This window comes from Ostrea edulis, chromosome 7 (genome assembly GCF_947568905.1).
Source record: "Ostrea edulis chromosome 7, xbOstEdul1.1, whole genome shotgun sequence".
In the NCBI taxonomy this organism is placed as follows: domain Eukaryota; kingdom Metazoa; phylum Mollusca; class Bivalvia; order Ostreida; family Ostreidae; genus Ostrea; species Ostrea edulis.
The window spans coordinates 73,981,348-73,997,171 of record NC_079170.1 but is presented as its reverse complement, the minus strand read 5'-3'; the positions used below and the strand labels follow the sequence as shown (position 1 = coordinate 73,997,171).

General features: G+C 36.1%; 1 protein-coding gene across 2 annotated transcripts in view; it reads left to right on the top strand.

The window, feature by feature from the left end:
* The window catches only part of LOC125653618 (succinate-semialdehyde dehydrogenase, mitochondrial-like), a 34,986-nt gene that overhangs the window by 6,588 nt on the left and 12,574 nt on the right, over positions 1-15,824 (top strand). For both annotated transcript variants that reach the window (XM_048883189.2, XM_048883188.2), the window contains exons 3-7: positions 653-774; positions 1,024-1,107; positions 1,406-1,576; positions 2,245-2,361; positions 3,783-3,926. In XM_048883189.2, coding sequence (XP_048739146.1) covers positions 653-774; positions 1,024-1,107; positions 1,406-1,576; positions 2,245-2,361; positions 3,783-3,926 — 638 coding nt within the window. The remainder of the gene's footprint in view (positions 1-652; positions 775-1,023; positions 1,108-1,405; positions 1,577-2,244; positions 2,362-3,782; positions 3,927-15,824) is intronic.

The window sequence follows — 15,824 nt, the reverse complement described above, 5'->3', positions numbered from 1 at the left end:
GGACTTCCCAATTTTTTATTTTCACTGACCCAACCGTAAAATTCACTGGCCTCGGTCTTCGGATCACTGAGTTTTTGTGAAGACTGGATATGTATATTTCAATACTGTATATGTACCGAATATGAATTTGAGGTAGACAGTTTAATTTGATATCCTTTACAAATTCTTGAATATTAGGCACTATTTAACAGACCACATTATGTCCCCTACTGCTATTTTTGATTATTGAATTTGTTCATCAATATTGTTGATCAATTTGATGATTTTCATTTTTGTTCAAGAAAATGGCCTTCTCTTTTTCATAACCAAAGCTCAGAACGAACATGATGAAGAAAAAGGACATTGTTAAAAACAAATGCATTGTAATGATACAGCTCTATTAGATTTTGATTGGTGCAGTTTGAATGGTTTTAAATCACTGTCACTCGAGGCTTATCTTTATCATCTACGATGTGTGATTAACTGTGCTGATACACTGTACCAGATTTCATTGTATCAAAGGCATTTTAGCCAGGACTTATAGGTTGTTTCGTTATATGTGACATTTCGTTGTATCTGAAATGCCTAGATTTTTCTCTGCAGTAGGATGTACAGTATTAGTTATGTACTTCATATTTTCATTTTTGTAAGCATTAGGAACTTTTCCTTTCAGTCGTGAACCCTGCCAATGGTAAGGTCATCGGGTCAGTGCCGGACATGGATGCATCGGACACGGAGATGGCCATTAAGGTCGCCTACAAGGCATTCCAGAGTTGGAAAGAAACCACTGCAAAGGTGATCCCGAATTTAAATACGAATTAAAAAAGTAGAAATGTCCTCATTGTAACAAAATTAAATTTCTAATAGAGTACTTGACATGTTTAGATTCTGATTAACGGACAATATGATTTTTTTTTAATGAGAAATTTGACCATATTTCCAGTGTCCAGCATTTCAAACATAGCTGATATTTTAGTGAACATTAATAGTATTTTATGAATTATTACAGCTTTTGCATTTTTAAATATATTTTATGTCCTATAGGAACGAAGCGTTTTGCTGAAAAAGTGGGCAGATTTGGTCAATCAGAACAGGGAAGAGCTAGCCAAGCTTCTCACATCGGAGATGGTATTGTTAGAATTATGTAAAATAAATGTATAAAGCAAAAGTAGGGAAGATTCGAAGGTGTTACTATGGTAACAGTTAACTTCGTTATTTTAAATATCACTATCTCGAATGCCATGGATATGTTGAAGTGAAATGGAAAACCCATCTATCATTATTCTCTATGTATTTTAACCTCAATATCTCAAACCCTCAGATATCTTGGAGTTTAAATTTCTTTGCATCATCGAGTTTGAGATAACAAGGTTTAGCTGTATTTATCTTGCTGATGTTAGTTGCATGTTGCACTGTCTCTCTGCAGGGGAAACCTGTGGCAGAATCTGCTGGCGAGATCATGTATGGAGCAGGGTTTTTGGATTTGTTTGCTGAAGAGGCTAAACGTGTGGAAGGGGACATAATTCAGACTCCCATGAAGTCGCGTAGAATCCTCGTCTTGAAACAGCCTATTGGAGTGTCAGGAATGATAACTCCAGTAATAAACAATTTACTTATTATTAAACGCAAGGATTATATAGTTGTATTCTAAGTCGGTTTTGTTTTTTTAAAATGAACACTTACAATGTTGGGCCAAAATAGAATATATAGATAATGTAGTGTGTTTTCCGGTTTTCCGACCTTACTTACTTTTTTGCTGGCAATCCTAAAGATTTTATTGACATTATATATATAAATAAAATAAAAATCTGCAATGTTCAAACTGGGATTTATTTCTTTGCATGTCCGAGTTTCTCATAATTAACATTTTGACTACTATTGATTTTCAAAATGTTTGAAAAGTAATTGTAATGTATATAGACATGTATTCAATGTGTAAAAAAAAAAAACAAGGATAATTTCAAATAGAATGTGTCAATAAGATAAAATGTCTTACCTGTATACCCTATCTTACCTGATTTTTGGGAGAGTGAAATAGGAAACACATGTGTTGGCCTTATCTTGCCTTTAGTGACAGAGCATTAAGGTTTTCAAGTAGGATATGTATTTGATATAGTGACAATATGATTTTTAAAATTGATATGTATACATGTGTGTTTGTCAATTCCACTCCTTTCAGGACAGCCAATTATCAACATTATTTTAATATGCTTTAGTTAACTCAGACTCTCACCAATGTACAGCTAAAACATGTCTCCATTGCAGTGGAATTTTCCTAATGCTATGATCACAAGGAAGGCGGGAGCAGCCATTGCTGCTGGATGTACAGTTGTCCTTAAACCTGCGGAGGACACACCATACTCCGCTCTTGCACTCTGTGAGGTAAGTGGATAGCAGATATAATAGGTTTAGGTCACTATGGTGACTTATTGCTATTGCCATTCGTCTGCATCCGTCATCATATGTTAACAGCTGAACATTTTTTACTTCTTTTTGATAACTACACATCCAATTCTTTTCAAGTTTATCATGAACTGAGTATCTTTTGGACAAGGGGGATATAAATTTTAAATTTCAGGACTCCTGCACCCCACGGGGTCTTGGGGGCAGGACAAAAACTGTAAAAAAAAAAAAAAATTTTTTTTTACCAATTTTAAAAAATGTTCTCTACAACCACATAGAAATCTTTAAAAATTTTAAAATCTTAAGAATTTTTATTTCTGAAAAATTAAATGCATAGCAGAAAGGCCTTGACAAAAATTGTGAATTTCGTGATCCCCAGGGTAGAGGTTCTGATTTCAGGGTGTGGCCAAACTTGGCATATGTGGTGTTTATATGTAAAACATTTAAATAAATCTTCTTTAATCATGCTAATGCTATAATAATAAATTGAAATTAAATGGGTATTTAGAAGGAGCAGGTAGCCCTCTAGGACAATTATAAATTTCAAGATCTCAGGAGTAGGGGTTTTATTATCAGGGTGTTATATGCATTGATCAAACAAACATGGGGAAGTCACTTAAATGAAATTAGAAAACAAACACGGATATCTGAAACTCCTGGTTATCTTGAAGTTTTGTTGATACTTGGACTTCGAGATACAGATAGTTTACTGTATATAATGTTTTAAAGTGTAATATTGATATTTGTGCTGATAATGCATATATACTGGATGCATTTATAAACAAAACGTGAAAGGTCTCTACCAAAATTTAAAATTTCCTGACCCTATGGCAAGTGCTCTCACTCTTGGGCAAGCCCTAAATGGCCATAATCGTGTAATATGTATCGTATGTCCTGTACCTAATGTTTGAGTATTTTACCTGTACTGACGTTAAATAAGACCTGAATGTATATTTAGGAAGAGCGTGAAGGCCTCCACTAAAAAAGTAAATTTCAAGATCTTTGGGGTAAGGTTCTGATTCTAGGGCAGGTCCAATATAGTCATATTGTGTTAATATAACATATTATATTATGTAAAGTGATTCATTAGTACAGGTACTTTAGGGGGCATTTGTGTTTTAAGAAAACTTGTTTTATACTGCAGCTGAATATTATAATTTAGCTTTAGTTAGATTTGAAGAATAGGAATATTATTATAAATAGATTGCCTTTAGGGCTATAGTGATACATGTGCTTTGAACTAGTACTCAGGTGACTGATAAGGCCTGTGGGCCTCTTGGTTTCTTGTTGTGAAGGAACTATCAGAGTGGGTCATATTTTCCTTCCCCTCACATGGATGTAGATACAAGTATCATAATGTTGGTGCTAATTTCATTGTCAGATTAATTGTTTTTAATAAGTTGGCAAAAGAAGCAGGAATACCAGCCGGCGTCCTAAATGTGGTGACATCTTCCCGGGACAATGCTAGTCAAGTTGGAAAGATGATATGTGAGAGCCCTCTGGTGACGAAAATGTCATTTACTGGATCAACGTTTGTGGGAAAGGTAACAGTCTTTGCTTTGGGTAGTAAATCAGATGCATTTAAAAATACTCTTCTCTGAAACTCGTCACAGCTATCAAAATGATTAAATTCTGGAAAATATTGGTGCAGGTAGGTATGCAATGCGACATTCATTGGATACATTAACTGTTCCCCATTACATCTGTGGATGCTGCCAGGAAATAGCCTAGGGGTGTATTTAAATAAAGCTTACTCCACTTATATTGAAATTTATTTGTACCCAAGGAATGATTTTCATATTTGAAAATACCTGAGGTTATAACCAGTGAAAATTCATGAAGGCATACTTCAAAAAGTGCATTAACACTCAATGAAAAGTATGTCGGTGTGAAGCTTCACAGTTCATACCCCAATCTATTTTTCGAAAGTGAAAATTATTTCTTATGTTTACAATCTACATGGACTTTCAGAATTCCCAGCTGTTAAAATATACATACCTATGTCTATCAAGATTCATAAAAAAAAAAAATATTCATTGCACGTGTGTTCATGAGGAAATGGCTGTCACTACAACTTGTACAGATACCCCCCACTTTTCAATCTACTTGTATTGTTATATACAGTAAGTATACTAGCAGTAAGAGTGTCTGATGAAGAGAGGTTTTGTATGTTGGTGATCATGATTTACATTTAGTATATAGAATCATTTGCATCGCTGGTGAAAAAACCTAAAATTTTCAGCCTTCACTTTAAAGGGGCATGGACACGATTTGAGCTGAGCATTTTTAGCTCACTTGAGCTTTCAGCTCAGGTGAGCTATTCTGATCGCCTGTTGTCCGTCGTCTGTCCGTCTGTCTGTCCGTCCGTCTGGACTGGGTTGCTCAAAACCTTGGTTAAGCTTAACCAGTGGTTAAATCCCTTGTCCACCAGTTAACTTGTAGCCAATGGTTAAATTCTGTTGCTCAAAAGTTAACCAGTGGTTAAATTGCCTAGCCAATGGTTAAATATTGACCAAAGTTAACCAAACTGCAGAGGTGGGTTAAGTCATTTAACCAGTGGTTAAACATGATTGCTTGCTTGCTTTTTGATGTAAACATGAGCACATAACACAAGAGTTTGGAGACATTTTAATCATGATTTCACTGAAATAGAGTAAAAAGGAAGTTGAAAATTTTCTAAAGAATCAGGCAGGTACATCCCAGATCTCGTAGAGCCCCTGCTGTGCCGTCTCACCATGTTTTCATTGTAAGATATTGTTTGGTTTCCTACAACATTAAGAAAATTTATAATTATCATGTAATTCAATCCATCTCTTTCTTAAATTTAAAGATTTAACAAATTCATAAACTGGAAAATAGGTGAAGTCACCGAGGTAGGGGAGGGGGGTCACGGGGTACAGGGAGGGGGGGGGGGGGTAAACTGTGTCTCTTTATCCCTAAGTTTACTACCACAGTGCACCAATTCCTACCATGCCAATATGTTTGTAACCCCCCCAACCACCCCCGCTAAAGTCACCTGCTTATTTATATACCAATTTCTTTCATCTTATTAAACTATTCAAATCATATTATTATTTATTTATTTTCAAAAAACAAATACAACTTTAAAAACTACACAATTTTTGATAAATTGATAATTAAATTAATTTAAGCTAAATTGAGTTATCAATCATGTACACACATATTTTGTGTTGTGTATAAATATAAAATTTAATTATTTTATCTATTCCATTTATTTATCATTAGTATTTAAAAAATTGAATATTGATATTCGGACTTTATTTATACGTTAAAATTAAATGAAAGCAAACAAGTAGTCTTAGTAGATTAAAAACAGGTTATACACTAGTCTTGTGATCACTTAATTAGGTGTAAAAAAAAACAAACCACGATGTTGATAGGTGGAATTGAGAATTTCAAGTCGTTGTCTCAGTTAAAGTAAACCTTAAAGAAATAATACGAGAAAGAATGTAATCCTGTCACAATTCTCAGGGATAATTTTTACTTCTTGGTGAATCAATAAATAAATAAATTGAAATTAACCCCCCACCCCATATTAAGGCCCCCCCCCCCCCCCCCCCCCCCTCCCAAAAAATAAAAAAACAAACCAACTACTTGTTATAAAATAACACACATATTAGATAAATACATGTGCATGTAGTTATTTCTTTAAATGATGATCAAAGAGGTGGGGATACAGTACAACAGTATTTTTAGTTTATCATATATATTTTGTGGATAAAATTATCTATGGGGTCAATTTTAAATGGTTGGGGCAATAGTTTCTTTGAAGAATATTTACTGCATCTATGTTATATGTCAAGTTGAAATGATTATATGGGATTGAAGTTTTAAAACATCGAATTCAGTCTATTAACATTCAAGCAAATTATTTTTCTACTGTCGACATTGAATCACTGCCTAGAGTTTAGAAAGTTCGCCCTGCATGCGGAAGGCAGTGGTTCGAATTCCGACCGTGACAGACCTATAAGTCGTTAAAACATGTGCCAGTTCCATCGCCAAACGCTCGGCATCAGGTGTGAATGTCAAGGGTCCTCGGAGATGACCTCAAAAACGGATGTCCCGTGTCACAGTAGTTGTGGCACGCTAAAGAACCCTCACTGCTCAATGGTCGTAAGCGCCGAGTAAAGATCTATATTTGAAGCCCTTCACCGGTCTTGGTGACGTCTCCATATGAGTGAAAAATTCTATGGAGAGACTTAAAACAAAATACAATCAATCAATTGAGATTGAATCAATTGTATGAGGACCCAAATTCTACAGGAGCGAATTCATAGATTACAGTGACCTTCACATTGTGAGTTTACAAGTCTAAGAATAGTTCAACTTGTTTTTAGCTAGGCCTATATTCCAACATCATCATGTATGTGTGCAGATTATTTTAATTATGCCTACTTTATGTGATGCCTTCACTGAAAAATTATATCGTTGAATTAAGTTACAACTTCGTGTTAGGTGTACACAAAGGGGAAAAAAATAGAAGCCAGTTTGCAAACGAACTACTCAACTTGTGTATTTCCTTTGACTAAAACGTATTTCAATTCTCAGTATTTGTATTAGGAAAAGTGCAGTTTTAATTTAAATAATACAATAATGTAGGCTTACCATGAATATCAAGGCCTCCATCCTCAAGTCCTCCTGAAATTCCGATGAATTAAATTCAATGATTCCCGGTGGATCTAAATAATTTTCTATGAGACAGGGTTGAGTGACAAAGGAGGTGGATCCCCTCCAGTCTATATTTAGTGAGTTTTCTACATACAGTTTCTTCTTCTTTTGCTTTTGAACAAGTCGTCCTGTACATGTCTTTCACATTCACAAATGTTTACCCCCCCCCCTTTTTTTCCTTTTCGAGTTAATGGCCACGGTTTACTTCATAATATAACTTGTGCAACTAAGAATATCGTCTCATTAGGTGAACAGTTCTCTGTCCGCTTCATTAAAATTTGCAGCAGCCATTATTGTTTACATGTCCAGACGACCATTGTTGAATTATGGGATACTAACCATGGTTAAATGTACTTAACTGTTGCATGGCTATTAAGCCCTAGGGCTAAACTCACTTTGAGCAACAGAATTTTGACCAGTGGTTAGTTACTCAGTGGATAGTAAATTTAACCAGTGGTTAGCTTAACCAGTGGTTAAATTTAACCAAGGTTTTGAGCAACTGGGTCCTGTAAACTTTTTACATTTTTGACTTCTTCTCCAGAACCACTGGGCCAATTTCAACCAAAGTTGGCCAAAAGCATCCTTGGGTGAAGGGCTTTCAAGTTTGTTCAAATAAAGGGCCATGTCCCTTTCAAAGAGGAGATAATCACAAAAATGCAAAAATAGGGTGGGGTCATTTAGAAATCTTCTTCTCAAGAATCACTGGGCCAGAAGAGCTGAAATTTACATGAAAGCTTCCTGACATAGTGCAGATTCAAGTTTGTTCAATTCATGGCCCCCGGCGGTTGGATGGGGCCAGAATAGGGGATCAAAGTTTTACATACAAATATATAGGAAAAATCTTTAAAAATCTTCTTCTCAAGAACCACTAAGCCAGAAAATTTGATATTTACATGAAAGCTTCCTAACATAGTGTAGATTCAAGTTTGTTCAAATCATGGCCCCCGGGAGTAGGATGAGGCCACAATGGGGGATCAAAGTTTTACATACAAATATACTGGGAAAATCTTTAAAAATCTTCAAGAATCACTGAGAAAATATCTTGGGTTAAAAAATTGCTGCAGAGTTCAGCAAAATGGCAATTTGTCATAGGAGAAGATATCAATATTAGTCAGGTCATTAGATATGGCCCAACATATGCATTAAAGAATATTGAAAAATCAAAAAACAAATTTTGGCAAGATGTTTTTAATTCTTGGAAAAAACTGGAGAATTGTTTTGAAAATGAATTGACACCAGAAAAAATGGGTAAAACTGTTCTCTGGTACAATGAAAAACTTAAGGTAGATAAAAAATTAATGTCTTTGAAGGAATGGAGTAAAAACAATATTTACCTAATAAATTTGTTGCTGGATGAGGAGGGGAATATAATGACTTATGCTCAATTCAAAACAATATTTGATATTAAAACTTAATTTTTTTGGAATTTTTTGGAGTAGCACAAGCAGTAAAGAAAATGATGAAAGATTTTAATATTGATCATCTGATTAAGAACAAGAACCAACTATTCCCTTACACATTTTACCTTTACTAGATAATAAAACCAACAATAGAAATTTTTTCAAAATATTGAATTCTAGAAAAGAAAAACCAACTGGACAAAAAATATGGGTTAAACAATTTGAAATATCTAGTGAAGAATGGAGAGGAATTCATAAGGATGTTTTTATGAACACAAAAGATAGTAAATTACAATGGCTACAGTATCGAGTAAATCATAGAATTTTAACTACAAACACTTTAGCTCTTCTGAGCCAAAGGCTCAGAGCTAATGCTATGGCCATTTGTGCGGTGTGCGTAAACTTTTTAGAAAAAGGGCTATAACTCAAGAACCCCTTGGCCAATTTCTTTCAAATTTGGTACAGGGTATCATTGGCCCAAGGGCTTTCATACATACTAAATAAAGGGATGTGACCCTTTAACAAGGGGAGATAATCAGGAAAATACAAACAAAAGTAGTGGTTGCTAAAACATCTTCTTCTCAAGAACCACAGGGCAGATTATCACCAAACTTACACATAAGGATGAGGATATGTTGTAGATTAAAAATTGTTCAAGGCATTACCCTGGGGCAAAGGACGTGGTCTCAAGGTCACTTCAAAGTTGACCTAAATTTAAAATTTTTTTAAATTCCTTAAATCTTAGATATTTTAGCCATTATAAGGACTAGGATCATCAAATTTTGACAGTTGATGCATCTTAGGACCTTGTGTCAAGTTGTCTCAAAAGTAGGTCACGGTGACCTACTTTTTGAATTTTGCAGGTATTTATTTTAAAATTAATTTTGATGCATATCTTGGACACTTTGAAGCCTATGATCATCAAAACTTGTCAGTTGGTGGATCATGGGACCTTGAAATGCGTCAACTGAAAAATAGGTCACCGTGACCTACTTTCTGAATTTTATGGCTTATCATTTATAGATATATTTTAAGTTGTTATTTCAAATACCGAGAAGTTTAGAATCATCAAATCTTGTAAATTGATGCATCTTGAGGCCTTGAAACATATTTATAAAAAAGTAGGTCACAGTGACCTACTTTTTGAATTTTGCAGATATTCAAATTTCACATTTTCAATTTTAGATGCATATTTTGGGCACTGTAAAACCTAGGATCATCAAACTTTGTCAGTTGATGCGTCTTCGTCTTCGGTTTGTGTCGACCAAAAAGTAGGTCACCGTGACCTACTTTTGGTATTTGACAGCTAAATTACTATATTTCAGACACTATTTGACCTACAATCATCAAACTTTGACAGTTGATGCATCTTGAGTCAACGGAGTGTGTCGACCAAAAAGTAGGTCACCTTGACCTACTTTTGGAATTTGACGGCTATATTTATATATTCAGATACTATTTGACCTACAGTCATCAAACTTTGTCAGTTGATGGGTCTTGCATGTTCGAAGGGTTTCGACCAAAAAGTAGGTCAACTTGACCTACTTTTGGAATTGGACACCTATATTTATATATTTCAGATACTATTTGACCTACAGTCATCAAACTTTGTCAGTTGATGCGTCTTGCATGTTCAAAGAGTGTTGACCAAAAAGTAGGTCACCTTGACCTACTTTTGGAATTTGACGGCTATATTTATATATTTCAGATACTATTTGACCTACAGTCATCAAACTTTGTCAGTTGATGGGTCTTGCATGTTCGGAGTTCGATGACCAAAAAGTAGGTCACCATGACCTACGATTGGAATTTGACAGCTATATTTCAATATTCAGATACTAATTGGCTTAAAATCATCAAACTTTGTCAGTTGATATTTCTTGGGTTCTCAAAATGTGTAAACCAAAAAGTAGGTCACATTGACCTACTTTTTTTGAATTCTTAGGATTTAACTAAAGAATTAGAATACTAAGAGGCTAAGAATAGAAATGGTGGGGTTGTACAATTTATCAGAAGAGCGATTCTAGGCCCTTGGGCCTCTTGTTTGAAAATGATTGGGAAATCAGACAACGATTTATGTACTTTTTGTTTAGAGGAGAGAGAATCATTGGAACACATTATGTATGATTGTGAAAAAGTCAGTATTTTTTTTAAGAAATGTGCAATGTTGGTTTACTGAAACCTTTTCATTCAATATTATAACTGATAAGAAGACTTTTATCCTTGGATGTTCGAAAATTAAAATGGTAAACTTTGTAAATTACCATTTGAAACATTATATATACTGTTCCAAATGTACAGGAGATTATTTGTCATTGAGTAAATTTAAAGCCACTTGGACTAATGTATACAGAGTGGAAAAACAAATTGCAAGTAAATATAATTGTACAGATCAGTTTGATAAGAAATGGAAATTATTTGAAACATTAGCTCAAGTATAACGGAAACTATGTTAAAACCAAAATATCCTAAAATGCTTCATTTTTAATATTATTAGGTCACCTGAATTCATTCAGGTGACCTATTGCTATCTGTTTTTGTCCGTCGTCGTGCGACGTGCGTCGTGCGTTAACATTTGAACATTTTCAGCTTCTTCTCTGAAACCCCTGAACCAATTTCAACCAATTTTGGCATATAGCATCTGCGGGTGGAGGGGAACAAAAATTGTGAAATTCGTGGTCCCTGCCCCCCTGGGGCCTGAGGGGTAGGGCAAAAACCATCAAAATGAGTGTAATTTTAAAAAATCTTCTTCTTTACTCCTGGACATCAAGAAGCCAAACTGTGGGCATAATTATAATGAGTGTTGAGCCCTCTACCAAAATTGTGAAATTCATGGCCCCTGGGGCAGGGGTTCTTGTGTTAGGGTGGGGCTCTATTGGTCATATAGTGAAAGTGTAGAAATTCTTTGAAAATCTTCTTCTCTGTCTCTTGGTATGAAGTAGACAAACTAATAGCATGGTAATGATGAGCAAGGATGCCTCTTTATACCCCCCGCAACAAGTTGTGGGGGGGGGGGGGGGGGGGGGGGGGGGGGTATACTGGAATCGGGTTGTCCGTCTGTAGATGCAATGGTTTCCGGGCTCTAAAGCATTATCCTTTCCACCTACCGTCACCATATCATATATATGGACTACCCATGGGATGAAGATGTTCCCTATCGATTTTGGGGTTCAAAGGTCAAGCACACTGGTCATCGAAGTAGCAATATGGTTTCCGGGCTCTAAAGTGTTATCCTTTCCACCTACAGTCACCATATCATACATATGGACTACCCATAGGATGAAGATGTTCCCTATCGATTTTGGGGTCAAAAGGTCAAAGGTCAAGCGCACTGGACATTGAAGTAGCAATATGGTTTCCGGGCTCTAAAGCGTTATCCTTTCCACCTACAGTCACCATATCATACATATGGACTACCCATGGGATGAAGATGTTCCCTATCAATTTTGGGGTCAAAAGGTCAAAGGTCATGCGCACTGGACATCGAAGTAGCAACACTCAGAAAAGAGGTAGTTTATACCTATTACCAACACCTTTTGGGAGATTGGGGTAAGTGGGGGGTATTCTTAGTGAGCATTGCTCACAGTACCTCTTGTTAAAAATTGTGAAATTCATGGCCCCTGGGTCAGGGGTTCTGGTATTAGGGTGGGACCCTATTGATCATATAGTGAAAATGCATTTTATTTCTTTGAAAATCTTCTCCTCTGCTGCTGGGTATTAAGTAGACAAACTAATAGTATGATAATGATGATCAAGGATGCTTCTTTCAAAACTGAAATTTATGGCCCCTGGGTCAGGGGTTCTGGTGTAAAGGCAGGGCTGACGACATAGCTATTCAATGTTTCTTCCATCCAAAAGTAAAATTCTTATATTTAAACACAAACCTAATTCAAACATTGGAAGGTTGTTACATGATACTCAGGTGACCTATAAGGACCCTGGGCCTCTTGTATACATTTGTTATCATTTTTCTTTTTCTTCGTACATGTACGAGGTGAAGTAAATGTATATTCAATCAATAAGTGTGTTTAAAGTAGTATTTTTAGCTCACCTCAGCTGAAAGCTCAAGTGAGCTTTTCTGATCGCTTTTTGTCCGTCGTCTGTCTGTCTGTCTGTCTGTCTGTCTGTTAAACTTTTCACATTTTCGACTTCTTCTCCAGAACCACTGGGCCAATTTCAACCAAACATGGCCAAAAGCATCCTTGGGTGAAGGGCTTTCAAGTTTGTTCAAATGAAGGGCCATGTCCCTTTCAAAGAGGAGATAATCACAAAAATGCAAAAATAGGGTGGGGTAATTTAAAAATCTTCTCAAGAACCACTGGGCCAGAAGAGCTGAAATTTACCTGAAAGCTTCCTGACATATTGCAGATTCAAGTTTGTTCAAATCATGGCCCCCGGTGGTAGGATGGGGCCACAAGGGGGGGGGGGTCAAAGTTTTACATACAAATACATAGGGAAAAACTTTTAAAATCTTCTTCTCAAGAACCACTAAGCCAGAAAAGCTGAGATTTACATGAAAGCTTCCTGACATAATGCAGATTCAAGTTTGTTCAAATCATGGGCCCCGGGGGTTGGATGGGGCCACAATAGGGGATCAAAGTTTTACATATAAATATATAGGAAAAATCTTAAAAATCTTCTTCTCAAGAACCACTGAGCCAGAAAAGCTGATTTTTACAAGAAAACTTTCTGACATAGTGCAGATTCAAGTTTGCTCAAATCATGGCCCCCGGGATAAGATGGGGCCCCAAGGGGGGATCAAAGTTTTACACACAAATATACAATGTATAGGGAAAAACTTTAAAAATCTTCTTCTCAAGAACCACTGAGTCAGAAAAGCTGATTTTTACATGAAAACTTTCTGACACAGTGCAGGTTCAAGTTTGTTCAAATCATGGCCCCCGGGGATAGGATGGGGCATCAAGGGGGGATCAAAGTTTTGCACACAAATATATAGGGAAAAACTTTAAAAATCTTCTTCTCAAGAACCACTAAGCCAGAAAAGCTGAGATTTACATGAAAGCTTCCTGACATAATGCAGATTCAAGTTTGTTCAAATCATGGGCCCCGGAGGTTGGATGGGGCCACAATAGGGGATCAAAGTTTTACATACAAATATATAGGAAAAATCTTCTTCTCAAGAACCACTGAGCCAGAAAAGCTGAGTTTTACATGAAAACTTTCTGACATAGTGCAGATTCAAGTTTGTTCAAATCATGGCCCCTGGGGGTAGGATGGGGGGCCACAAGGGGGATCAAAGTTTTACATACAAATATATAGTTAAAATCTTTTTCTCAATAACCACTGACTCAGAAAAGCTGATATTTACAAGAAAACTTTCTGACATAGTGCAGATTCAAGTTTGTTCAAATCATGGCCCCCCGGTGGGTGGGTGGGGGGTGGGGAGGTGGGGGGTAGGATGGGGCCACAAGTTGGGGGGGGGAGGGGTCAAAGTTTTACATACAAATATAGGAAAAAGCTTTAAAAATCTTCTTCTCAAGAACCATTGGGCCAAAGAAGTTGACATTTACATGAAAACTTTCTGACATAGTGTAGATTCAAGTTTGCAAAGGGTAGTTTGGGCCATAATAGGGACTATAAAGGTTTTACATGCAAATATATATGGAAAGTCTTCAGATATGGGCCAAGGTGACTCAGGTTAGCGATGTGGCCCATGGACCTCTTGTTTAAATAACAACCTTGGTATTACATCATATATCTGATTGTTAATTATTATAGTATGATATTTATGAACTCAGCCAGAGTAGATTGTCAATTTTTTCTACTTTCTTTACTTCTAGCCTTCGTTTAGTATGAATGTCTGTCCATGTGAATGTGTGAGCGAAAGAGTTAGAATTCTTAAAACCCTGTACCACCTGGTCAGCTTGGGTTGTAAGGGTTTTGTAAAAGCCTGACTATATACCTGAATAAATGTTGTTAAAACTGAAAAAAGAAAAGAAAAAAGGAATCACTGAGCCAGAAAAGCTGATATTTACATGAAGGTTTCCTGACATAATGCAGATTCAAATTTGTTAAAAACATGGCCCCTGGGTGTTGGATGGGGCCACAAGGGGGGATAAAAGTTTTACATATAAATATATAGGGAAAGTCTTTAAAAATCTTCTTCTCAAGAACCACTAAGCCAGAAAAGCTGATATTTACATGAAAGCTTTCTGACATAGTGTAGATTCAAGTTTGTTCAAATCATGGCCCCGGAGGGTAGGATGGGGCTAAAAGGGGGAATCAAAGTTTTACATACAAATATATAGGGAAATCTTTAAAAATCTCAAAAACCACTGAGCCAGAAAAGCTGATATCTACATGAAAGCTTCCTAACATAGTGCAGATTTAAGTGTGTTCAAATCTTGGCCCCCGGGGGTAGGATGGGGCCACAAGGGGGATCAAAGTTTTACATACAAATATATAGGGAAAATCTTTAAAAATCTTCTTCTCAAGAACCATTGAACAAGAAAAGCTGATTTTTACATGAAAGCTTTTTGACATAGTGCAGATTCAAGTTTGTTCAAATCATGGCCCCCGGGGGTAGGATGGGTCCACAAGGGGGGATCAAAGTTTTACATACAAATATATAGGGAAAATCTTGTAAAAATCGTCTTCTCAAGAACCACTGAGCCAGAAAAGCTGATATTTACATGAAAGCTTTTTGACATAGTACAGATTCAAGTTTATTCAAATTATGGCCCCCGGGGGTAGGATGGGGCCGCAAGGGAGGATCAAAGTTTTACATACAAATATACAGGGAAAAACTTTAAAAATCTTCTTCTCAAGAACCATTGGGCCAAAGAAGTTGACATTTACATGAAAGCTTTCTGACGTAGTGTAGATTCAAGTTTTCAAAAACCATGGCATCCAGGAGTAGATTGTGGTCATAATTGGGACTAAAGTTTTACATACAAATATATATGGATAGTCTTCAGATATGGGCCAAGGTGACTCAGGTGAGCGATGTGGCCCATGGGCCTCTTGTTAAATTTTATTTTTCCATTTTTTAATGTTTGCAATGCTTAATTAAGGTATTTTTAATGGTCAGCGAAAAGTTGAATTTCAGTTGTTGAGGTGCATGGAAGGTATAGAGCTGACAATTCTTTGTTATGTAAACAAGGCTCGTGTCATGTTTTTGTTTACATAGGTTAAATATACTAGTAAAAGTTTGTTTTAAGCAGATGTTTCAATTTACAAGTTAATTCTTAACACATTTAGATAGTTTCTAGTGTTTGGCACATCTCATTTTGTTTTAAACATGCTTTTTTTTCCTATTAAGCAATCTATATGTATGAACAAAAACATGGTATGAGCCTTGTTTACATAACAAAGAATTGTGAGTGTTGTATC